Genomic DNA, 27,751 nt, shown 5'->3' with positions numbered 1-27,751 from the left:
CCCCATCTGGCCACTATATCTAAAGTGTGCCTAGCACTTGCATATACTCCGAAAGTTTGGTAGGAGGCAAGGCTGGTATTAAAACCCAAGCCCACCAAGGTAAGTTATGTGACATCAAAGGTCTACAGACCTTTAAGCTTTACGTACCATGGAACTTATTGTGAACACCATGATAAAGAAAAGAACATCCAGCGAACTGCTTAAATACAAACAGCTTTCACATCTCAAGCCAGATTTGGATATAGCTGCTATATAGACCGATCTCTCGATTTAATATTTTGGGCCCATAAAAGACGCATTTATTGTACGATGTTGCCGAAATTTGGGACAGAAAGTTATGTTAAACCCATCCACATATTTTTGCAATTTGGTCTAGATCGATCAAGATTTGCATATAGCTGTCATATAGACCGATATCTCGATTTGAAGTCTTGGCCCCAAAAAAGGGCGCATTTATAATCCGATTTAACTGAAATTTGACACATTGACTTTTGTTAGGCTTTTCGATATCCATGTTGTATATGGTTCAGATCGGTTTGTTGTTGGATATACACATCATAAAACTGCTGTCCTTTGAGACAAATGGCGCCATGTATTGGTCTTGAGACTCTCCAGCCATGTGTAGCATGTTTTTCACACAAACTTGTGCGCTAAACGCCCATTGTTAGCAACACACTACACTTTTATCGTCCGCTTTACTGGGTTGCCATACAATGTTTGCTACACTAATTGTAACATCAATTAATCTTTGGGAAAATGCTTTCCAAATCGCCAGTCTTAATACACCCAGTATTTTCTCTAGCAAATCCTCAGAGAATTCATTAAATAAACATTTGTAGACACATTTAGTGTCCATAAATTTTGCATTCATTTGTGGGGGCTAATATTTCAGGTTTATTTTTAGTTTTAAATTTTTTGTTGTTTTACTTGAAAATAACAAAAAAAAAACACTCTGTGTCATGATCATTTAAAAATAAAATTATACCAAAACTGAAAGAAAACCCATTGCTATGTTCTACGCTCTATTGCAAATAAATGGACATGGGCAAATGTTCGAATGGAATCAAAGAAAAAAATGCGGATGATATTCTAAACATTCGTATGCTGGTGGAAAACAATTTAATTGCAAATTTGTGTTTTTTCTCGTTTCCAAGATCACCGTTCAAATAGTTTTTGTTTAGATAGCAGCATATGGTTGGGCATGGCTGTATTTTTGCTTTGTTTCGATTGAAATTGCAATGACTTTCTATTATGGCAGCAATTGGCAAAATTTATCATTTTGCTAACCTTGATGGTGGGTGGGCAGGCAGGGGCATAATTATTTCGATTTTAACACCTGATTAATTTTTTTTTTCTCATATAAAACTTATTGCTGTTTTGGCTAAATGTTGAGAGTGTTTATTGATCAATTTGTTATGGATAGGATATTCTTTGCATAAAAGAAAATTAATGTTATTTTAGTGGAAAATAAAATTTTCCATTATAAGTACTTTTCCTTGAATATTGTTGGCAAAAAAGTGTGTTTCCCATTTTTCTCACTTCATGCTAACAAATGAGCATATTTTCATATTTTAAAATAATAAATTTTAGTATCAAGGTTAAAACTTTTGTTTGTGCACGTGCAACAAGATTTGTTCTAAATTTCTAAGAAAATGGTTTTTATGAATGAAAGTGAAAGATTGGCGGTTTTTTTTCGTTTGACTATTACGCAGAGACTCAAATATGAGGAAGTATGGGGTTTTAGTTTATTTACAATTTTTTTTGTTTGGATTATTTTATTTTTTGGAATTTTAGTTTAGGGTTAAAAAAATTATAAACAAAAAAAAAAAAAACAAAAAAACAAAACAAGTTAGAGTGTGCTAAGTTCGGCCGGGCCGAATCTTATATACCCTCCACCATGGATCGCATTTGTCGAATTCTATGCGCTGTATCTCTTTTTAGGCAAACAATGAATATTTAATAAGAACTGTTATGCTATTGGAGTATATCAAGTTATAGTCCGATTCGGACCATAAATGAATGCTGAACATTGTAGGAGTGATTGTGTAATATTTCAGTCCATTCGTATAAGAATTGCGCCTTGTAGAGGCTCAAGAAGCAAAATCGGGAGATCGGTTTATATGGGAGCTGTATCAGGATATAAACCAATTTTAACCATACTACGCACAGTTATTGGACGTCTAACAAAACACCTCATGCAAAATTTCAGCCCAATCGGATGAGAATTTCTCGCTCTATTGGCTCAAGAAGTCAAGATCCAAGATCGGTTTATATGGCAGCTATATCAAAACATGCACCGATTTAAACCATACTTAGCGTAGTTGTTGGAAGTGCTACCTTAACACAACGTGCAAAATTTCAATAAGATCGGATACGAATTGCCAGCTCTATTGGGTCAAAAAGTCAAGACCCAAGATCGGTTTATATCGGCAGCTATACCAAACCATGTTGTTGGAAGTGATACCAAAACACAACGTGCAAAATTGCGCCCTCTAGAGGCTCAAGAAATCAAGATCCAAGAACGGTTTATTTGGCAGCTATATCAAAACATAGACCGATTTGGCCCATTTAAAATCCCAAACGACCTACACTTATAAGAAGAATTTGTGCAATATTTCAAGCGGCTAGATTTACTCCTTCTTGATCAGCGTTAAAATGTAAGACCATCTAGCCTTGTCCGTCCGACTGTCTGTTGAAATCAAGCTACAGTCTTTAAAAATAGAGACATTGAGCCAAAACTTTGAACAGATTCTTTTTTTGTTCATAAGCAGGTAAAGTTCGAGGATGGGCTATATAGGACTATATAGACCGATCCACCGATTTAGGGTCTAAGGTCCCTAAAAGCCACAGTTATTATCCGATTTTGCTGAAATTTGGGACAGTGACTTAAGTTAAGCCCATCGACATACTTCTGCAATATGGCACAGATCGGTTCAGATTTAGATATAGCTGCCATATAGACCGATCCGCCGATTTAGGGTCTAAGGCCCATAAAAGCCACATTTATTATCCGATTTTGCTGAAATTTCGGACAGGGAGTTGCTTTAGGCCATTCGACATCTTTCTTAAATTTGGTCCAGATCGGTCCAGATTTGGATATAGCTGCCGTATAGACCGATCTCTCGATTCAAGGTTTTGGGCTCATAAAAGGCGCATTTATTGTCCGATGTCGCCGAAATTTGGGACAGTGAGTTAAGTTAAGCCCCTCGCCATACTTCTCCAATATGGCAAAGATCGGTTCAGATTAGGATATAGCTGCCTTATGGACCGATCTCTCGATTTAAGGTTTTCGACTCATAAAAGGCGCATTTATTGTCCGATGTTGCCGAAATTTGGGACAGTGAGTTAAGTTAAGCCCCTCGACATCATTCTGCAATATGGCCCAGATCGGTCCACATTTGGATATAGCTCCCATATAGACCGATCCGCCGGTTTAGGTTTTTAGGCCCATAAAAGTCACATTTATTATCCAATTTTGCTGAAATTTGGGACAGTGAGTTAAGTTAAGCCCCTCGACATACTTCTGTAATTTGGCACAGATCGGTTCAGATTTGGATATAGCTGCCATATAGACCGATCTTTCGATTTAAGGTTTTTGGCCCACAAAAGACGCATTTATTGTCCGATTTCGCCGTAATTTGGGACAGTGAGTTGTGTTAGGCTCTTCGACATTTTTCTGCAAATTGGCCCTAATCAGTCCAGATTTGAATATAGCTGCGTACAGACCGATATCTCGATTTAAAGTCTTGGCCCCATAAAAGGCGCATTTATAATCCGATTTCACTGAAATTTGTCACAGTGGCTTATGTAAGACATATCGACATCTGTGTCGTATATGGTTCAGATCGGTTTATTTTTAGATTTAGCTACTAAAAAGCCCAATATTTTGTTATACACAATTGAACAATGACTTGTACCGATTAGTATTTGGTTCAAATCGGAACATATTTCAATATAGCTGCTATTAGGCATAAGGTATGTATTTTTCACCGGATTTTGACGAAAGGCGGTTTACATATATACCCGAGGTGGTGGGTACAAAATTCGAACTTAACGCCTTTTTACTTGTTTGTTTCATATTTTTTTTATGTTTTTATTTAAATTTATAAATTTTTATTTTATTTCTTTTTTAATTTTTAATTTTTTTTTGGTTTTCATATTAAAATGGTAATTTTTAAACTTTGACTTTTTAACACTTTTTCAAGTTATAAGAATTTTTCTTATATGTTTTGCACTAAATTTATTTGTTTTTGAACGTGTGAATGAAAGGAATGGCACTCCGTAAACAGTGTATGCTGCAATATGCTTACATTGAAATCTAACTCTTATAGCAATCGACGATTGTTTAGAGTAGCAGTTGGGCAAGTGTGTTTTGTCGCAATAGTTGGATGTTTTCTTTAGGCAGAAATATATGAAGTGGGTATTGTTTTCTTTCTTGCTATGCTACAAAAGGAAAATACGCTTAAGAGCATAGTTTCAAACAAAAAGACATAGCTTTCTTGACAAATCCTACCGATGATTTTGGTGTGATGCCAAACGAAATCGCGATCTTGGAAACCAGTCAAATGCTATAACAAAGCAACCACATTTGTTCTGCCTGACTTTAAAATGGGGTTTTTTGTTTTCCTATTTGTAATATTGGGTTGCCCAAAAAGTAATTGCGGATTTTTCATATAGTCGGCATTGTGACTCTGTAATTGCATTCTTTCTTCTGTCAGTTATCAGCTGTTACTTTTAGCTTGCTTTAGAAAAAAAGTTTAAAAAAGTATATTTGATTAAAGTTCATTCTAAGTTTTATTAAAAATACATTAACTTTCTTTTAAAAAATCCGCAATTACTTTTTGGGCAACCCAATAGAAACAGAGAACCCTACAGTCTGCAGGAGGATTTCTTTTTAATTTGATTGAATTTTTCTTTTTAATTTAAGTTTCTATGTTTTATGTATAAATAATTAATTATAGCATTTAATTGAGTTTCTTATATTAACATTTTAATGTTATTATTTTTCATTCATAATTTAAAAAAAAAAAAATTGTTTTTCTTAATATAATGTTTTTTTTTAGATTTTTTATTTAATAATTTATTTATTGGATTTTAAAAAAATAAATAAAATGTAAAATGTATGCCAACGAAATATATAAAACATACGTAAAAAAAAAACAATAAACAATTTTCGTTTTGCTATAAACAAGAGGTTAACATAAATTAGACGAAAAAAAAGTTCTAGGTTGCCAAATAGTTATTTATTTATGGTTGCAGTAAACATTCCCGGCCAATTGAAATTTTTATAGCATCCACATGGGATTTGAATTTTAGTAGGCGCTTGTGTTTTGTACATCATTATGGATTTTTTTACGTATGACATTTTTTCTCATCACTGCGCTGGGGGATCTGCACAGAGTTCGCCATTTATATCGATAATTTATAGGCCCAAATTTCGAAAAACATTTCATGTTGTTATTAAAGAAAATCGTATAGCATAAACATCTCATTTCTGGGGAAAAACGAGCAAAATAATAATTTGTTGGTTTCACAAGAGCTAACAAAACACAGAAGTGGAATGCCTCCATGTGTAACATATAAAAACAGGCCTTCCTAAAAAATTTGTTCCCTATTAGAAAAAAAATCTAAGAAAAAGGGCTGCCTCCCCATAATTTAAGCTACAGGTGGTGACATAAATATGTATATTTAACAAGAGAAAAAAAGCTTAAATAAATTTCCCCCCAGATGGCTTATAAATCTGAGAAAATTTGTAAACACTTTACTGCTTATGTGATAAAAAATGATGAACTGATCTTCTGATTATGTATGTTTGGTGAAAACAAAAAAATTAAGTAAACTTTGAGTTGGAAAATTTCTGATGAATAAATCCCGCTAACCGTGTTGTATTAAAGCGGCATACTTCAAACATAATGCTGGTGCATCACCAACATCATGGGCATCAGCTTTATCACTGTCTGAGCGGTTAAGTGATTGCCGCCGCCTTTGGTGTTTATAAATTGGATTAAGAGCAGGTATTTTGTCTTTTCTAAAGACAGCTTGCATTATTTATTAAATGTGGCAGTTGTATTAGCCACTACAAAGAAAAAATTTACTTCACAGTAGTATGGGTCTCAATTGTCAAAATAAAGTTAATAAAAATGGGGCTTCCTTTTTTTTGTTCTCAAGAAAAAGCTTTTTTTAATTAAATCAGGATATTTCTAATGGGAACTTAGAAAGTTTTTTTTTAATAGGAAATCTCCAAGACTTTCAACAAATAAACGAATAATTTTAAACCCATTGTGGGACTTGTACAAAAGCGTGGACGTCTTAGTGAAATCTTGAAATTTCTAAGAAAACAGTGACATTTGTTGTTGTTGTAGCAGTTTGTGTTCTATCTTTCGTCTGCTTGATTCTGTTGAGTATCAAGACCCAGGAACTCTGCGACTAAGATGGGATGCGTCCACAGGGATCTGGGTCAGTGACATATCTTAAGATTTAGAGCTTTTTTTTAAGATATTGTGAGAATTTTTTAAGAAAACTTAAAGGAAGTCGTGGAATTTACCTGAAAACCGGGGGGTTTTTGAGAAAATCTGGGGATTTCCGATAAAATTTCTGCGTACATTTTTGAACTTTTAAGGATATCTTGAGATTTTAAATAAACCTGCGAGATTTCTACAGAAATGGGGGAATTTTAAGGGAAATTTTGGGATTTCCAAGAAATTGTGGGATTTCTAAGAAATCGTGGGATTTCAAAGAAATCGCAGGATTTTCAAGAAATCGTGGGATTCAAAAGAAACAGTGGAATTTGTAATAAATGGTGGCGTTTCTAAAAATCGTGGGACTTCTAAGAAATCATCGAATATCTAGAAAATCATTGGATTTCTAAGAAATCGGGCGATTCCTAGGAAAGCGGAAAATTACTAATTAAATCGTAACATTTTAAAATGAGATCTCGAGATTTGTAAGCAAGTCGTGAAATTTCTAAGAAATCCGAAATATCTTAGAACTCGTAAAATTTCTAGGGAAATCGTGGAATTTTTAAGAAATTGTGAGATTTTTAAGAAATCGTGGGATAATTAAGAAATCGTGGGATTTCTATGAAATAGTGGGATTTCTAATAAATAGTGGGATTTCTAAGAAATAGTGGGATTTCTAAGAAATCGTGGAATTTCTAGGAAATCGTGGAATTTCTAAGATATCCTGGGATTGTTAAGAAATCCTGGGATTTTTAAGAAATCCTGGGATTTCGAAGATATCCTGGGATTTCTAAGAAATTCTGGGATTTCGAAGATATCCTGGGATTTCTAAGAAATTCTGGGATTTCAAAGATATCCTGGGATTTCTAATTTTTAAGAAGTTCTGGGATTTCTAATTTTTAAGAAGTTCTGGGATTTCTAATTTTTAAGAAGACCTGCGATTTCTAACAAATCCTTGCATTTCTAAGAAATCCTGGGTTTTTAAAGAAATCATGGGATTTCAAAGAAATCATGGGATTTCAAAGAAATCATGGGATTTCAAAGAAACTGTTGAACTTCTAACGAAATCGGGGGATTTTTCAGAAATAGCTGGATTTCTAATAAATCTTGGGGTTTCTAAGAAATCTTGGGGTTTCTAAGAAATCTTGGGATTTCTAAGAAATCTTGGGACTTCTAAGAAATCTTGGGATTTCTAAAAAATCTTGGGATTTCTAAGAAATCTTGGGATTTCTAAGAAATCCTAGGATTTCTAAGATATCCTGGGATTTCTAAGATATCCTGGGATTTCTAAGATATCCTGGGATTTCTAAGATATCCTGGGATTTCTAAGATAACCTGGGATTTCTAAGATATCCTGGGATTTCTAAGAAAGCTTCGGATTTCTAAGAAATCCTGGTATTTTCAAGATATCCTGGGATTTCTAAGATATCCTGGGATTTTTAAGAAATCCTGGGATTTCTAAGATAACCTGGGATTTTTAAGAAATCCTGGGATTTCTAAGATATCCTGGAATTTCTAACAAATCCTGGAATTACCAAGAAGTTATAGAATTTCTAATAAATCGTGGGCTTTTTAAAAATTGAGGGATTTCTAAGAAATAAAGTCATTTGTAAGAAATCCAGGGTTTTCATTAAAAAATCATGGGATTTTTAAGAAATCATCGGATTTCAAACAAACTGTGAAATCGTGGTATTTCCAAGAAGTCGCGGATTTTCTAAGAACTTATAGAATTTTTGCGGAAATCATAGGAATGGGATTTCTAAAAATTGCGGGATTTTTAAGTGATCGTGGGATTTCTAAGAAATCATAGGATTTTTACGTATATCGTAGGACTTCTAAGAAAATCATAGAATTTCAAAAAAACTGTGGAACTTCTAAGGAAATCAAGGGATTTCTAAGGAAATTGTGGGATTTTTAAGGAAACAGTGAGATTAAGAAAATCATAGAATTTCAAAAAAACTGTGGAACTTCTAAGGAAATTAAGGGATTTCTAAGGAAATCGTGGGATTTCTAAGGAAAATGTGTATTTTTTAAGGAAATAATGGGGGGTTTGCAAGAAATTGTGAAATTACTTAGGAAATCGTATTATTTTTAATTACATCATGGGAGTCAAAAAAAGATTTCTAAGTAAATGGAGGGTAATGTTTAACAATGTAATGCAATTTCTACAGAAATCATAATCGTGGGATTTCTGAGAACATCTTGGGAGCTAAAAGAAAGATTTTCAAGAAAATGGGGTTATTTTGAACAAAATAATTGCATTTCTAAAGAAATCATAATCGTGAGATTTCTAAGCAAATCATGTGATTTCTGAGTAAATGGTGGGATTTATCAGTAAATCGCAGGATTTCTCAGGAAATCATAGGAGGGCATAAAAATAAGGTTTTTTAGAAAAAGCGAAAATTTCAACAGAAACATGGCATTTCTATAGAAATCAAAATGTAGAAATTCTGACCATTTTGTTGCATTTTTTAAGAAAATCGGTGTATTTCTAAGAAACTGTGCGAATTTTAACAAAATTGTGGCAACTCTACAGAAATGAACGTCAAAGGATTTCTAGGGAAAACGTGGGATTTCTAGGAAATTGTGGGATTTCTGTGAAAATCGTGGGGATTCTAAAGAAATCGTCGATTTTTTTTCATATTTTCCTGATTTTTAAAGTCCTTTGATTTCTTTTCGTTGAAATTCCATATAATTTCATTCTCCTGTGTTTTTTGTTTTGTGATTCATAACACTGTGCCACATACATTCGAGTTGAGGCCCATGTGACACTGGATCATGTTAGTCATTTGTATATCTAATGATAATATCATTAACTAATTTGAGTAATTCATGGTGCAGCATTTTAATTTTTCTTCAACATTTTCAAACCAAGAAGGTGTTGACAACGATGGTGAAGGAATTAAAAACCAAATTAAGGGAAAAACTAATTTAAATGTTAGATAACAAACCAAAAAATTAATAAACGAAAATGAACATAAAAATTAATGTGGGTTGATTAAATGACACAAAGATTAGAGCCCAAAAAGATATATAAGGGGGAACTACTGCCGTAAAGGGGGCACTACCAACAAAAAATGATACAAACAAAACCAATCCATATATGACAAAAACCAATAAATTCATTATTAACTGAAGAAGGAGAAGAAGCTAAAGCTAATCTACTATTTACAACATTTTAATATACAACAACACATAAACAAACTACGCCATAACATTATGGATGGAGCGAAAAATTGTAGAAAAATAGAAAAATCGAATAAAAGCCCAACCACACATACCCAAAAATTGCTCCTCGGAATAATATTCGACAAAGAATTTCTGTTTGAATTTCTTCACATCACGCCAATCGAAATCACGCAAATACGCCCGCATGCCCTCCGTGGTTAGCCATCTGGGTCGGTGTGTGGCTTTTGCGTCTAAGGGCTTTGTCGTACTAGCATAGGGCAGGTTTAGATCCAAATCCAGATCTTCGTCTGGACTTAGGGAGGAGAGCTTGATGGGGGATGATGTTTCACTGGTCGGCAGCAGTGGTGAAGGTTGCCGTGTTTGTTGTTGATGTAATGATTGTTTGCAATTTATTGGAATGTGCGCTGCAAGTGAAAATGAGACAAGAAGAACAAGAAAATGGAGTTGGTGTTATGCGAGCACTTTTACAAATGAAACATTAGCTGATTGATTAACATGTTAGTTGGTGCACAAGATGAAGTGTATTTCTAGACAATACACATGTGTGGGGGTAGTAAGAACAGTGAGGAGAGGAGGAGGTAAATTTTGCAAATATTACTAAGAAGGATTGAATTGGTTACAAGATTTCCAGACACAAAGACGCAGAATCAACAGCCATGAGACAGTGACATATCCTAAAAAAGTCCATCGAACTCTGCTTCATTGTTCGACTTTCGGCGAATAGCTTCTTATTTTATGATTCTTGTACCTACCTTGTACGTAATGAAGAAATAGATAATAGATCACTAATGTTAAAATTATTTCATTCATGCCAGTGTACTGAGTCAATGTAAAAATATCCGAATTTGTTGACGAAGAAATATGCAATGCTTATGAATGAGTGACACCTCAGATAGAAATTCGTGACAAATTGAAGTATATTTACCTGTATTGTATTTTAAAGGGGCGCCCCGCTGAGTTGGTAGCGTGCTTGGTTTACCTGTGCAGGGGTCGTGGGTTCGATTCCCGCCAGAAGCCTCGGTCTGTCGCTACGGTGGTATTAAAATGGGTTTAAAATTGTCTGAGTGAGTCTGTAAAGGACTGCCACTCTTACCTAACCTAACCTACTTGTATTAAATTTTTATGTGTGTCATTTATGGTCGTCCATTTAAGAAGTACAAAGAATTCCTAGATTTCTAATGAAATACTAAAATGTTTACGAAAATCATAAAAAATCTTAAAAACTCATTTTTAGGAAATCTATGGATTTCTTATGGAATTTTTGAATTTCCATATAAATCGTAAGATTAGAGGAAATGTTGGGATTTCTAACAAAATCGTGTGCGTCCTGGAATGTCTAAGATTGTGTTTTTTCAGGAAATAGTGGGATTTTGAGGAAATAGTGGGATTTGCGTCCTGGGGTATCTAAGAAAATCGTGTGATTTTTCAGGAGATAGTGGGATTTTTGAGGAAATAGTGGGATTTGTATTTAAATAGTGAGATTTCGAAGGAAATAGAGGGACTTCTCATGAAATGTTGTGATTTCTGAGAGTTTCATTATCAGCTGAAAAGTCCTGGGATTTCTTAAGAACGCTGAAATGTCTAAGGAAACTTTAGCATTTCTAAAGAATTCCAGGGAATCCTGAAATTCCTGAGCAAATCCTGGGATTTCTCAGGAAAATCCTGTGATTTTTCAGGAAAATTTTGGCATTTCTAAGAAAATGATGGGAGTTCTACAGAAATCTTGGAATTTTTAAGTAAATCGTGACATTTTTAAGGAAATTGTGGGATATTAAAGGAATTTGTGGATTCGAATCCAGAAGTGTCGCACTGTGGCACGCCGTTCGGACTCGGCTATAAATAGAAGGCCCCTTATCATTGAGCTTAAACTTGAATCGGACTGTACTCATTGATAGAAGCTTGCCCCTGTTCCTCAGTAGGCTGTTCATGGGCAAAATTTGCATTGGCATTCACGTTCGCAGTTTTCAGTTCCTTTTATCTCAAGATTTCTCTAGAAATCTCAAGATTTCCTAAGCAACGCCAGCATTTCCTTTGAAATTCCAAGATTTCCAAAAATTTCAGAATTCCTTAGAAATTCCAGTATTTTTTTAGCGAAAATCCTGGAATTTTCAGGAAAATCTTGTGATTTTTCAGCGAAATATTCGTCTGAGACCCCATAAAGTATATATATTCTTGATCTTCGTGACATTTTAATGTCGATCTAGCTATGTCCGTCCGTCCGTCAGCCTGTCGAAAGCACACTAACTTTCGAAGGAGTAAAGCTAGACGCTTGAAGTTTTCCACAAATACTTCTTATTAGTGTAGGTCGGTTGGGATTGTAAATGAGCCATTTCAGTCAATGTTTTGATATATTGGGTTGCCCAAAAAGTAATTGCGGGTTTTTTTAAAACAAAGTAAATGCATTTTTAATAAAACTTAGAATGAACTTTAATCAAATATACTTTTTTTACACTTTTTTTCTAAAACAAGCTAAAAGTAACAGCTGATAACTGACAGAAGAAAGAATGCAATTACAGAGTCACAAGCTGTGAAAAAATTTGTCAACGCCGACTATATGAAAAATCCGCAATTACTTTTTGGGCAACCCAATAGTTGTCATATAAACCGATCTTGGGTCTTGACTTCTTGAGCCTGTAGAGGGCGCAATTCTTATCCGATTGGAATGAAATTTTGCACGACGTGTTTTGGTATCACTTCCAACATCTGTGTCAAGTATGGTTCAAATCGGATCATAACCTGATATAGCTGCCATATAAACCGATCTTGGGTCTTGACTTCTTGAGCTTGTAGAGGGCGCAATTCTCGTCCCATTTGACTGAAATTTTCCACGTTGTGTTTTGGTATCACTTCCAACAGCTGTGTTAAGTACGATTCAAATCGGTTCATAATCTGATATAGCTGCCATATGAACCGATCATGGATCTTGAATTCTTGAGCCAATAGAGCGTGCAATTCTCATCTGATTTGGCTTAAATTTTACATGAGGTGTTTTGTTATGACTTCCCATAACTGTGCGAAGTATGGCGCAATTCGGTACATAACCTGATATAACCGATCTGGGATCATGACATCTTCAGCTTTTAGAGGGCGCAATCCTTATTCGATTTGACTGAAATTTTGCACGTGTTTGGTATCACTTCCAACAACTGTGCTAAGTATGACTCAAATCGGTTCATAATCTGGCATAGCTGCCATATAAACCGATCATGGACTTTTTGAGCCAATAGAGCGCCCGATTTGGCAGAAATTTTGTACAACGGCTTCTTTCATGACCTCTTACATACGTGTCTAATATGGTCTGAATCGATCAATAGCTTGATACAGCTCTCATATAAACCGATCTCCCGATTTGGCTTCTTGAGTCCCTACAAGGCGCAATTCTTATGCGAATGAACTGAAATATTACACAATGACTTCTATAATGTGCAGCATTCATTTATGATCCGAATCGGACTATAACTTGATAGAGCTCCAATGGCGTATCAGTTCTTATTCAATATTCTTTGTTTGTCTAAAAAGAGATACCGCGCATAGAACTCGACAAATGCGATACATGGTGGAATATTTGAGATCATTACAGATATAGATTGGAGGCCACCATAACCCAGAGGTTGGCAGGTGTGCCAATGACGCTGAACGCCAGGATTTGAATCCTGGCGAGAATATCAGAAACAAGCATGAGTGTGTTAAGTTCGTCCGGGCCAAATCTTATATACCATAAGACCGGGCCAAATCTTATGGTACTTAGCACACTCATGCTTGTTTCAGATATTCTCGCCAGGATTCAAATCCTGGCGTTCAGCGTCATTGGCATACCTCCCAACCTCTGGGCTATGGTGGCATCCAATGTAGATCTGTAATGTTCGCTAATATTCCAAAGTACGCCCCTGTTCCTTAATGGAATGTTCATTGGCAAATTTGCAATATCTCAATAACGGATCAGCTAATAAAGAAGAATTCAATTTATTCAATGTTTTTTCTTTTTTTCATAAATTTTTTCATTTATAATTTTTTAAAGTCACTTTTTTAATTTTTCAATTCATTACTTTTTTCAACAATGCCTATTCTTTGTTTCAACAAAAGTTCATTCACATTAAACTTGCACACGCAAAGAAAAAAACTAATGTTGTTCATCGATATCTGATTTAATTCATCAAAAACACTTTACGCCAATTTGTCTTCAACAATTATGTATTTTGTTCCAATAATTAATTGGCCACAATGGAATTTTTATTTGTTTAGAAAAGTGAACATAAAAAAAGAGAAGACCTAACAAAAGCTTGTGCGAATTTTAGAACATGCAGTTGAGATAACAAACGGGCATGTGTCTTAAATTGCTTTTGGGTGATGGGTACGTGAGTGATGACACAGACTCACATGCTGCAACTGTATGTAAACCAATTTTTGTCAAGTAATGACCTCATAACTTGACTAAGATTAGGTGATAGCGGCAGTACAAAATGAGACTAACTTAGACAATTGTTGTTCATTATGAACAACATAGTAGTAGCGACAAACTTCAGACACTGTTAGAAAGCCGACCTTCGAAACTCACACAGGTAATTCCAGATTACCATCGCTTTATTTAGGCAACATTATTCATAAAGGCCCACTCTTATGCAGAGACACTTAAGAACCATTTGCCAGTATAATTCTTTCCCTGAACAGATATTCAGCTGACTATTTTTTTTGGCGGTTGGAAAATTGTTTCACGTGTGAATCTGATGGTGACCAACTACATCAGTTCCATGTAGTGGAGAATTGTTCTTTTCCAACTCAGCATTATATATGATCCATGGGATTTTGAGTTCGTTCTTAAATGTTGCATCAGATTTTGTTTTCAGCAACACGAATGCTTACAAATCACTCGACTCACACGTGACGATAAAATTATTTTTTTTTTACATATACACCCCTAATTGCTATATTTGTCCCAATAGCAATTTAAAATTTAATGTTATTGATTTAAAGCGTTAATTTTCAACAAACTATGAGTGTACATTGGAATGACTTCATAACATTGAAAATATGCATAGGAAAAACAAATTGACGGTTTAGTCACAGTGTCTATATTTGTAATGATCACGGCATAAGTTAATAGCCAAATGCCAAGTGGCTTTTAGTAAGTCGTACATCTGCAAATTGCAAATTTGCCATGAAAATCCCTCTAAGGAACAGTGGCAAACTTCTCACATATCAATGAGTTCTGTCCGATTCAAGTTTAAGCTCAATGATAAGGGACCTCCTTTTTATAGCCAGTGCGACGCCTTTTTGGGGAGAAGTTTTTACATGGCTTCTATGCATGGCATAGTACCTCACAAATGTCGCCAGCATAAGGAGGGAAAAACCAAGCATATTTACCACACTTAAAAGCTCAAACAAAGGTAATAAGAAATGAAAAAGTATTTAAACAAGTAAAAAGGTGTTAAGTTCGGTAGTGTCGAACATTGGATAACCATCACCTCGGACTTTAAGTCAAGCTATATGGCAGCTATATCCAAACCTGAATCGATCTGGGCCAAAATGCAGAAAGTTGTCAAAGAGCCTTACACCACTCACTGTGCCAAATTTCGGCGAAAGCGAACAATACATGCGCCTTTTATGGCCATAAAACCCGGCTTTGACTCCCTTTCCGACTCAATAACTACAATCTTAGAGGATTCTCTGGACCGTGAAATCGTTGTTGCTGGCGATTTCAATGTCCATAACTCCTCTTGGCTTGCTCATTGGGGACATATGACTCCGGAGGGTCAATATGCCGGGCCCGGACGGTATATCAACACTTGTCCTTTGTAAATGTTCTTCGACGCTTGCTCGTCCACTACGCAACCTTTTCAACCTTGCTTACCGTGCGGTTGGAAGGTTGCGAACATTCAGCCCGTCCCCAAGAAAGGTGGGGCGAACAATCCTGCGAATTACCGTCCAATTGCGATATGCTCCGCGCTCTCCAAGGTTATGGAGAGTACGATTAACCATCATCTTGTCAGATACATAGAGTCCAATTGCCTTCTTAGCGACAGAAAGTATGGGTTCCGCACAAATCGCTCTACGGTAGACCTAATGGCATTTTTGTCGGAACGATGGAGTCGCTCTATCCACCAGTTTGGTGAGTGTAAGGTCGTGGCTCTGGATATCTCCAAGGCATTTGATAGGGTCTGGCACGGTGCACTTTTATCAAAGCTTGTCGCATTTGGTGTCGGTAATAACTTCGTTCGATTTATATCGAGCTTTCTCAGAGATCGTACTATACGAGTTGTTGTAGATGGGTTCTCATCAGATGAGTATACATTGACCGCAGGTGTGCCACAAGGCTCTGTCCTTTCCCCTTCCCTTATTTCCTATTTTCATTAACGACCTATTGGATCAGACTTCGAATCCAGTCTACCCATTTCCCGATGAAAGTAGTCTGTGTCATTCATATTCGTTCGACCATAGGCCCAGTCCTCAAGAAATTGTGGACAGGAGGCGCATTATGGATGAGACGCTCTCCCAGTATTTGTTGGCCATTTCCGAGTGGGGTAGAATGAACAGAGTAGACTTTAACGCACAGAAGACGCAGTGTTGTTTCTTGTCTCACAAGCAATTCATCGACCCACTTCAATCGTCGATATCTATCGACGGCATAGATATTGAGGATTTAGATGCTCTTGATATTCTGGGCATGAAGATACAATGTGATGTCCGTTGGTCAAAACACGTATTCGAGTGTCGAAAGAAGCATTCAAATGTTTGGGCTTTCTTAAGCGGTGCAAGAAATATTTCACCTCTTCTGATCTTCTCAGTATCTTTACAACCTACATCAGGCCGAGGATGGAATATAACTCTCATATATGGGCAAGAGCTCCAAAATCATCCTTGGAGCTACTTGACCGGGTTCAACGGAGAGCGATGGTGTTGATTGGGGACAGTAGGGTATCCGACTCTATTGCTTCCCTTGAACATCGTCGGAATGTGGGTAGAGTTGTATTGATCCATCGATATTTTAATGACGTGTGTTCCAGGGATATTTGTCTTCTTATCCCTGACGTTAGGATGTTCACCAGGAATACAAGACTTGCCAGGAACTCAAACCCGTTTGTAATCGATTGGCCAGTCGACGAGATCATGCATTACCGAGAAAATTAATTTTTCGCCCGAACTATTCGCATATGGAGTCGACTTCCAGCTAATGTCTTTCCCACCGACAATGACGTTCAGAAATTTAAAACTAATATCAATAAACACTACTCCTTCTTTCCCCCCTCCCACCAGCTATATCCAAATCTGAACCGATCTGGACCAAATTGAACAAGGATGTCGAACGACCTAACACAACTCACTGTCCCAAATTTCAGAAAAATCGGATACTAAATGTGGCTTTTATTTCAGCCAAATCTAGTAAGAATTACGCCCTTTAGGAGCTGAAGAAGTAAAATAGGGAGATTGGTTTATAGGGGAGCTGTATTAGGCATAAAACCGATTCAGTCAACTCGGATATTAATTGCGCACTTTAGAGGCTCAAGAAGTCAAGATGCCAGATCGGATTTAAAGGCAGCTATATCAGGTTGTGAACCGATTTGAACCATACTTATCAAAGTTGTTGGAAGTCATAACAAAACACCTCATGCAAAATTTCAGCTAGATCGGATAGTAAAGGGTGATTTTTTTGAGGTTAGGATTTTCATGCATTAGTATTTGACAGATCACGTGGGATTTCAGACATGGTGTCAAAGAGAAAGATGCTCAGTATGCTTTGACATTTCATCATGAATAGACTTACTAACGAGCAACGCTTGCAAATCATTGAATTTTATTACCAAAATCAGTGTTCGGTTCGAAATGTGTTCAAATTTTGACAAATTTTGTTCAGCGATGAGGCTCATTTCTGGTTGAATGGCTACGTAAATAAGCAAAATTGCCGCAAAATTGCCCATGCATCCCGAAAAATGCACTGTTTGGTGTGGTTTGTACGCTGGTGGAATCATTGGACTGTATTTTTTCAAAGATGCTGTTGGACGCAACGTTACGGTGAATGAACACATTTCGAACCGAACACTGATTTTGGTAATAAAATTCAATGATTTGCAAGCGTTGCTCGTTAGTAAGTCTATTCATGATGAAATGTCAAAGCATACTGAGCATCTTTCTCTTTGACACCATGTCTGAAATCCCACGTGATCTGTCAAATACTAATGCATGAAAATCCTAACCTCAAAAAAATCACCCTTTAATTGCGCCCTCTGGTGGCTCAAGAAATCAAGACCACATTTCGGTTTATATGACATCTATATCAGGTTATGGACCGATTTGATCCATTCTTAACATAGTTGTTGGAAGTCATAACAAAACACGTCATGTAAAATTTCCGCCAAATCGGATATGAATTGCTCCCTGTAGAGGCTCAGGATCGGTTCATATGGCAGTTATACCAGAATATGCACCGATTTCAACCATATTTGGCACATCTGTTGAAAGTCATAACAAAATACCTCGTGCAAAATTTCAGCTAAATAGGATTATAATTGCGCGCTCTAGTGGCTCAAGAAGTCGACACCCCAGATCGGTTTATATGGCTGCTATATAAGGTTATGGACCGATTTGAACTATTCTTAGCACAGTTGTTGGAAGTCATAACAAAACACGCCATGCAAAATTTAGTGGCTCAAGAAGTCAAGAGTCAAGATCGGTTGATATGGCAGCTACATCAAAACATAGACCGATATGGCCCATTTACTCTCCCAACAGACCTACACTAATAAGAAGTATTTGTGCAAAATTTCAAGCCGCTAGCTTTACTCCTTCAAAGGTTAGCGTGCTTTCGACAGACAAACGGACGGACGGACAGACGTAAGGACATGGCTAGTTCGACTTAAAATGTCATGACGATCAAGAATATATATACTTTATGGGGTCTTAGACGAATATTTCGACGAGTTACAAACAGAATGACGAAATTAGTATAACCCCATCCTATGGTGGAGGATATAAAAATTATTTTCAACCTACAGTTTTTTTTTTTCACAACTTTACCTGTATGTTAAATTACCTTAAACGTTCTATGGCTCATTAACAATATGTGTGAGGTAAACGCACACTCACACATAGTTTGGCGTTTCTTTATAGGCATTTTGCCGTTTTGATCTTTTGTAATCCATTGGATTGTGTGTTTGTTTTTGCAATTCATTTGCAAGAGTCAAGACAACAACAAAAACCATCTCAATAACAATAAACTTGCCATTTGGCGCCATTTGAGAAGAACGTTCTCAACTTGGAAACACAGAAAACGGCGTTAATTGAAAAATTGAAAGTGTTCACAAATTTTTTGTTCTGTTCTTTTCATTCGGTTACATTTTTTGCTTGCTACTCTACGTGATTGTTGCAAAAAATTTACTTTTTGTGAGTACGGCCACATTTAGATCAAGTTCATTGAACTGTTCTCTAAATAGAACTAGAGTTTCTTTTGTATGCTACTGGGGGAATTCTACAAAGAATTGCGGATGCCAATTTTTTTGCCTGACGGTTTTTGTTTTAAGTAATCTGTAAAACAAATGAAAGTATGCTGACTATTGCATTTTGGCCTGCCTACAATGTGGGAGATTGTTGTTGTATTTGAAATTATGCTAGGAATGTGGAAAGATGAAAACATTGGAAATAGAATCAATAATTGATTTTCTACGAAAAAAGAACCCTGTTGCTTGTTTATAAAACGAAAGATCAAAAAACAAGGATTCGAACCCAGGCGTTCAGCATTATAGGCGGACATACTATCCTCTGCTTTACGGTGGCCTCCAGCGTTTTAAATAACCACAATATTCTGAAGTATTTATATATTTATTAGTTCATAATGATTGCAAAAAATCTTAAATAAATAACAGTTTCAAGTGTCTATCAATTTCATATCAATTGAGAGAACTTTGGAGGATAATGACTTGAATTTATTTGTTTATGTTAAGACAATGTCTCTAATTACACTTGAAATTTCAAAAGAAAATGTTCAAATCTATTAGTAATGGTGCTATTGATATCCACACAACTAATTATAAACAATCTTTTAGTTTGAAGAATCCATAAGTAATCATTTTATTGAAGCAAATGAAAATACGTTCATAAACAAAATATTAATATAAACATTTGCCACAATTCGGATTTACCCTTAGGTTTTGTCGAGTAAACAAAGTATAGGGAAATACTGCAGAAGTGGTTCCACCGCTAAACAGAAGGAATACTGATTGGGAAAAGTTTAGCCACATGTTCTACAGCGTTATCCATTCCAGATCTGAGAAGAAAGTGGAAAGTGCATATGACACTGATATGATAATTTAGCGGATCAGCAGCATTCTGAACGATTAACTGAAGTCTTTATGTCCTAGAACCAAACCAAGGGGCAAAGAACGTGATGGTAGTACACAGAATTGGTCTAGGTAACGATTACGGAACTATCCACTATGTGACGAAAGCTACTTGTATATCACAGGACTGGAACATCTATAATGCTGAGTTAAAAAGAACAAAGGCAAGCTTTACAAGTAAACGGCACGTCGGCCGTGCCAAATTTTGAATACCCATTACCATGGATAAATTAGCCATCCTCTTCTATAACAACTCCACTACCATATCTATAGCGATATGCAAATGGGGGTTGGTCTGTATCATAGTTGATTTAGGTCCCGAGAACTCTTATTATAATCATGAAATCATGATCATGACACGGGACTCGGTTTGTTTGATCGGTATAGACCGAACAAGTAAAAGCGTGCTTAGTTCCGCAGGGCCGAATCTTATATACCCTCCACCATGGATCGCATTTGTTGAGCTCGAGCCGATTCATACCATATTCGACACGTATGTTAAAGGTCATGGGAGAAGCTGTTATACAAAATTTCAGCCAAATCGGATAATACTTGCGCCATTTAGAGCCTCAAGAAATCAAGATCCTATATCGGTTTATATGACAGCTTTATTAGGTTTTAGAACGATTTGAACTATTCGTAGCACAGTTGTTGAAAGTCATAACAAAACACCTCATGCAAAATTTTAGCCAAATCGGATAACAATTGCGCCCTCTAGTGGCTCAAGACCCCGGATCGGTTTATATATCAGCTATATCAGGTTATGGACCGATTTGAACCATTCTTAATATAGTTGTTGTAAGTCATAATAAAACACGTCATCCGAAATTTCAGCAAAATCGGATAGGAATTGCTCCCTGTAGAGGTTCAAGAAGTCAAGACCCCAGATCGGTGTATATAGTAGCTATACCAGGATATGGACCGATTTGAACCATACTTTGCACATCTGTTGAAAGTCATAACAAAACACCTCATGACAAATGTCATCTAAAACGGATAATAATTGTGCCCTCTACTGGCTCATGAAGTCAAGACCCCGGATCGGTTTATATGGCAGCTATATCAAGTTATGAACCGATCTGAACCATACTTAGCACAGTTGTTAGAATTGATATTAAAGCGCTATGTGCAAAATTTTTTATATCAAAACATGGACCGATTTGGCCCATTTACAATCCCAATCGACCTACGCCAATAAGAAGTATTTGTACAAAATTTCAAGCGGCTAGCTCTACTCCTTCAAAAGTTAGCGTGCTTTCGACAGAGAGACGGACGGACATGGCTAGTTCGACTTAAAATGTCACGACGATCAAGAATATATGTACTTTATGGGATCCTAAACGCATATCTCGAGGTCTTTCCAACAGAATGACGAAATTAGTATACCCCCATCCTATGGTGGAGGGTATAAAACGGCTGAACCGATTACCTTGAAATTTTCACAGATTGTGTAGGTTGGTATTGAAGGAAACATAGGCTATATAATATTTTAATATCATTTGATATTTGATATCCCCCTTACCCCAAAAGTACTACCCAAAAATAAAAGTAGACCGATCGGGATAATATGGGATTCAAATGAAAGGTATTCAAGAGTAGAGTACGAATTTCATAATAAAAGTTGAGTCCAAGGACCTGGGGGCCGACCCAGCCCCAAAACCCCCTTAAATTAGGTTTATTTGACGATCATGACAATATGGGACTCAAATGAAAGGTATTCGGGAGTAGATTACGAATATGGTCGGGAAGTAGGAATAGGCTTTATTATTGATAACGGAAGGGGGGGAGGGGATGGGTGTGAAAGGTCCTACCGTTACCCTAAAAACACCACCCAAAATCAAAAGTGGACAGATAAGCACAATATGGGTATCAAATGAAAAGTATGCAGGAGTAGATAACGAATCTGGCATAAAAATTCATGTCGAAGTATAGGGGGTCACTCCACCTCCACAAAAACGCCCAAAATGGGCACATTAGCCAATCACGGATATATGTGAGACTCGGTTTGTTTGTTCGGTATAGACTGAAAAACGGCAGAAGCGATTTTCGCATATTGTGTAGGTTGGTCTGAAAGGAAACATAGGCTATATAATTTTTCGGTATTGGAATGGGGACGGTCCCTCCCTCCCTTATGCCAAAAACACAAACCAAAAGTGGACCGATCGGGACAATATGGGTATCAAGTGAAAGGCATTGGAGAGTAGAATACGAATTTGGTATTAAAATTTGAGTCTAAGTACTCATCGGGCCGCCCCAACCCCAAAACTCCCCCAAACGGACATATTGGACGTTCATTTCAATATGGGGCTCAAATGAAAGATATTCGGGAGTAGATTTCGAATCTGGAATACAAAATCAGATGGAAGTGTAGGGGTCATGCCACCCCACAAAAACGCCATTAGACCAATACTTGGCTGAACCGATTTTCTTAAAATGTTCATAGATTGTGAACATAGGCTATATAATTTTTAGATATCGGGTGGAGACGGACCCATATCCGAAAGTGGTCCGATGGGCACAATAAGGGTATGAAATGAAGGGTATTGGAGACCAGAAAACGAATATGGTTTTCATATTTCTGTGCTTTCCGTTTCAAGTTTAAACCCAACGATAAGCGACCTTTTTTATAGCCGAGTCGGAAGGGCGTCCCGCAGTGCAATACCTCTTTGGGGAACAATTTTTAAATGGGGGGATAAACATCGCTTTGTCCGATGTTCTCGCCAGGATTCGAACGCGTTCAGCATCATTGGCTACAATGGCACGAATTCGATATCCGCATCCCCACCCTAAAGAGATGTAAGAGAGTTAAAGAAGGCGCAGCGGAGCGGGCCCGATTCGGCTAGTCTTCTATATTATCGAAATACCAGCATGGGTTTCGAAAACACCGCTCAACAGTCTCGAATCTTATAGAATCGAAATCTTATAGAGTGAACGAGGGTTTTAGAAAAGGATACCAGACAGACTGTGTTTATAAAGACTTCAGTAAGGCATTCGATAAGATAAATCATGAATTGCTATTATATAAGCTGCATTGTATGGGTTTTAGTACTTCGTTGTTGGAATGGATAGAATCGTACTTAGTTGAGAGGATAAAATCAATGTAAGCTTTGGTGTTCCCCAAGGGAGCCATCTTGGACTCGTTTTGTTAACTTTGTTCATAAAAGCCCTGCCTAATATATTACGCAATTTTTAAGTACTTATGTATTCGGATGACGTGATGTATAGATGGCTTCGAAATCTAAGACAACGGCAATGTTTCTCGCTGTTGTTCCGTGTGACTTTCCTTTTCCATTTGCATCTCCGATCATTGAGCACACGGATCGACAGCAAGAGCAATTGCCGTTGTCTTACCGTTCGAAGCCATCAATACAACTTCCAACAGATGCACAAAATCATGTGTAGTAAGGAAGAAGTGTAAATTGCCACAGACTGAATGTCTGTCATTACACAAAAATACATGTATTGGGAAAAGTACAGCTAATAAGCAGGGTTGTCGAGCTTGGTTAATGTGGTAATTGCATCATAGATGCGTTTTCGCTATTAACACTATTCAAATACAACATACCGACGCACGGCCCTTGAAACCATCACACCTAATATGGTGGAAAAGTCTTCTAACCAAAGACGAAACGCCTCCCATAGTGGTTGGTGTGTGTTGCTATCTTTGGCTTCCCTTTTCCATTTGCATCTCCGATCATTGAGCTCGTCTCGAAAGAGAAACAAACAGAGAATATATTTTTTTTTCCATAATATCGAAGCATGTCAGAGTTTACTGCAGTCCGATCTCAACAATCTATACAGCTGGTGTAACGATAACCTTCTGGAACTGAACATAAGAAATGAAACTTAGGAGTCGCGGCTGGAACCAACATAATTGACCAAGTTATGACCAATCCCATGGCAGCCGGTTGTATGTATTAAATCACATTCCAAGTTCTGTTTTTTTCCCTATCTACAATTGATGAAAAAATTTTCTTAAAGTTCCTGGAAAACCAAAACTGAATACTTTCTGACACCATCAAATTATGGTGTCAGAATCTCAAGAATCTCAGATTTCTCCGGAAATCCTTAATTGTCACTTAGGGATCAATTTTCAAGTGTGGCTCAGTTGAGGTTACACCGGTTATAATTGGAATTTGATATTGAAGTGGTTATTTAAACACCTTCTACCTTTAGGTGTGAAAAGTAATATGGGAAAATTGTATACATTCAATAATTACAGTTAACATGCATGCGTCCAGCAATTCGTGAGATAAACAAATAAAATGATTCAGGAGATTTGAAAACATTTTTTTTCTTGGTCAGTTGGTAATTTTTTTTAGAGTGATGCACATATTTGTAATTCTTTACCCTCTAAAGAAACTCTTCTAAAAAGGGGAACATAGGATAACTTTACTCATACAAAGAGTAATGTTTTATTTAAAGCAATAGCAGATCTAGAATTCTTGTAAAGAATATTGCCAGTAAACTACTCACAACCAGTAAGGAAAGGCAAAAGTCGGGCGGTGACGACTTTATAATACCCTACACCTACCCTATAGGTACAAAGTGCAAGCTATGTCTAATTCTGAAACAATTTTGATGGACCTCGCCGGATGTTTTCAGATGGGTTGTTAAACAATCCATATCGCATTTCAAGCAAATATGTTCAAACTGTAATATCTATGGTTCACAAATGACAACATTATTGAAAATTACCCAAAATTTGACGAACATATATATGGGAGCTATATCTAATTCTAAACCGATTTCGAGCAAACATCTTGGATAATGTGGTACTCGTCGAGAAAAGCGTTGCGTAAAATTTTTGCAAGATTGTTCATTAAATGCGATTGCAATGGCTCTAGAGGTGAAAATCGGGTGATATACATATATGAGAGCTATATCTAAATCTAAACCGATTTCCATGGAATTCACCTGTAATATCGAGAGTCAGGAGAAAATCCTTCCTTACAAATTTCAAGAGAATCGGTTTACAAATGACAATTTTATTGCAGTATTACTGCAAGTCGGACGAACATATAAATGGGAGCTATGTATTAATCTGAACCGATTTCGAGCAAACTTTATAGACATTGTGGATGTCGTCGAAGAAAGCGTTTTACAATATTTTGGGAAGATTGGTCAATAAATGCGCTTGCAGTGGCTCTAGGAGTGAAAATCGGGCGATATACATATTTGAGAGCTGTATTTATATCTTAATCGATTTCCACGAAATTCACCAGTAATATCGGGGGTCGAGAGAAAATCCTTCCTACTAAATTTCAAGAGAATCGGTTAACAAATGACTATTTTATTGCATTATTACTGCAAATCAGACGAAAACACGGGAGCTGTATCTAAATCTGCACCGATTTCGATGAAATTCACTCGTAATCTCGGGAGTCATAAAAAAGTCCTTCATGCAAAATTTCTAGAGAATCGGTTTATAAATGACCATTTCATTGCAGTATTACTGCAAATCGGACAAACATATATATGCAAATCGGACAAACATATATATGGAAGCTAAATTCAAATCTGAACCGATTTTTTCCATTTCAATAGACTTCGCCTCTAGGCCGAAGAACATGCCCATACCAAATTTGAAGACGATCGGATGAAAATTGGGACCTATAGTTTGTACTCAAATTAATATGGACAGACGGGCAGACAGACAGACGGACGGACAGACAAACAGACAGACAGACGGACATAGCTAAATCGAATAAGAAAGTGACTCTGAGTCGATCGGTATACTAATCAAAGGGTCTATCTCTCTTCCTTTGGGGTGTTACAAACTAATTCTCTAAGTTATTATACCCTGTACCACAGTAGTGGTGTAGGGCATACAAATTGCCAGTTTGATTTCTCCAATGATTCAAATTCTCTCGCTGGAATTTTAAGTCATATGATGGTATGGGATATTAAATTTTTATAAACTTTTCTTCTACGATATTTTAAAAATGCAGCCTTTTCCATATTTTTATACCTACCACCGAAGGATGGGGGTATATTCATTTTGTCATTCCGTTTGCAACACATCGAAATATCCATTTCCGACCCTATAAAGTATATATATTCATGATCAGCGTAAAAATCTAAGACCATATAGCCTTGTCCGTCCGCCTGTCCGTCAGTCTGTTGAAATCCCGCTACAGTCTTAAAAAATATAGATATTGAGCTGAAACTTTTTTGTCCATAAGCAGGTTAAGTTCGAAGATGGGCTATATCGGACTATGTCTTGATATAGCCCTCATATAGACCGATCGGCCGATTTAGGGTCTTAGGCCCATAAAAGCCACATTCATTATCCGATTTTGGTGAAATTTGGGACAGTGAGTTGTGTTAGGCCCTTCGACATCGTGCGTCAATTTGGCTCAGATCGGTGTAGATTTGGATATAGATGCCACATAAACCGATCGGACGATTTAGGGTTTTAGGCCCATAGAAGCCACATTTATTATTCAATGTCGTTGAAATTTAGGACAGTGAGTTGTGTTGGGCCCTTTGACATCGTTCGTCAATTTGGTCTAGATCGGTTCAGATTTGGATATAGCTGCCATATAGACTGATTTTCCGATTTAGGGTCTTAGGCCCATTAAAGGTACATTTATTATCCGATTTTGCTGAAATTTGAGACAGCGACTTGTCTAAGGACCTTCGACGTCATTCGTCAATTTTGCCCTGAACGGTCCAGATTTGGATGTAGCTGCCATGTAGAATGATATCTCGATTTAAAGTCTTGGCCCCATAAAAGGCGCATTTACAAACCGATTTCACTGAAATTTGATACAGTGACTTATTTTAGGCTTTTCGACATCTGTGTCGTATATGGTTCGGATCGGATTTTTTTTAGATATAGCTATCAAGAAGACCAATATTTTGTTATATACAATTGAACAATGACTTGTACCGATTAGTATTTGTTCGAAATCGGAACATATTTCGATATAACTGCTATGGGACATAAGGTATGCAATTTTCACAGGAGTTTGATGAAAGGTGGTTTACACGAGGTGGTGGGTATCCAAAGTTCGGCCCGGCTGAATTTAACGCCTTTTTTTACTTGTTTTCAATGTTATTTCGCCTCTAAAGTACTTTTGCGTCCAAGTCATATTTCGTGCAGAAAAAAATATGTGTCAGCGTTAACATTGCGTTTTATGAGCTCATGTTTATGAAAAAAACGTAAGGATTATTTTTAATAAAAATTAATGATTACCCCCAAGTGCGAGAAATTAGGTCATTGCAATGTGCAAATGAAAAAAATGAAAGCAAACTTTTAACTAAAAACAAAAATTCAAACCCCAGAAACGTCTTTCCTTTTAAGGGACGCCAACATCATTATGACCAAAAACGGAGCGATTTAGTTCGCTCAGTAATGACCCCATTCGCGACAAATTGCAGACGGAATTTTAAAATATTCTTGTTTTTTTTAACGATCAACACAACTCCAAATTGGCGAACTTTACTGTATGCCAAGGGGCATTTCATTCTTCCGTCTTAAGCTTATATGGTAAATTGGCGTCGATGACGATGAGGAATAAAAAACAAAAGAAATAGGAACAGAATGATGGAGCTGCCATAAATTAAAACCCGCGCAAAAATTAAGATGACAGGCCAACGAAATAATGGGAACAGTTTTGCAAAATGTCGTGGCAATTCTTTTGTTTTTTGCTTTTTGGGATGAATTAATTATGAATTCTTAGTATAGCTGCTGAAATGAATAAATAATTATGTTAACAGCTAAATTCAATGGTCAATTTTAACCGAAATGTTTGTGGTCTGCATTAAAAA

The 27,751-nt window shown here is 36.7% G+C and overlaps 1 protein-coding gene across 4 annotated transcripts in view; it reads right to left on the bottom strand.

The window, feature by feature from the left end:
* Nucleotides 1-27,751, bottom strand: part of LOC106083827 (aminopeptidase N) — a 324,056-nt gene that overhangs the window by 60,440 nt on the left and 235,865 nt on the right. For 2 of the 4 annotated variants that reach the window (XM_059362206.1, XM_059362205.1), the window contains exon 4: nt 9,740-10,051. The exons of the other annotated variants lie outside the window; for them this stretch is intronic. In XM_059362206.1, the coding sequence (XP_059218189.1) occupies nt 9,740-10,051 (312 nt within the window). The remainder of the gene's footprint in view (nt 1-9,739; nt 10,052-27,751) is intronic. 4 annotated transcript variants of the gene reach the window in all.

This window comes from Stomoxys calcitrans, chromosome 2 (genome assembly GCF_963082655.1).
Source record: "Stomoxys calcitrans chromosome 2, idStoCalc2.1, whole genome shotgun sequence".
Classification (NCBI taxonomy): domain Eukaryota; kingdom Metazoa; phylum Arthropoda; class Insecta; order Diptera; family Muscidae; genus Stomoxys; species Stomoxys calcitrans.
This window is presented reverse-complemented; position numbering and strand designations above follow the sequence as displayed.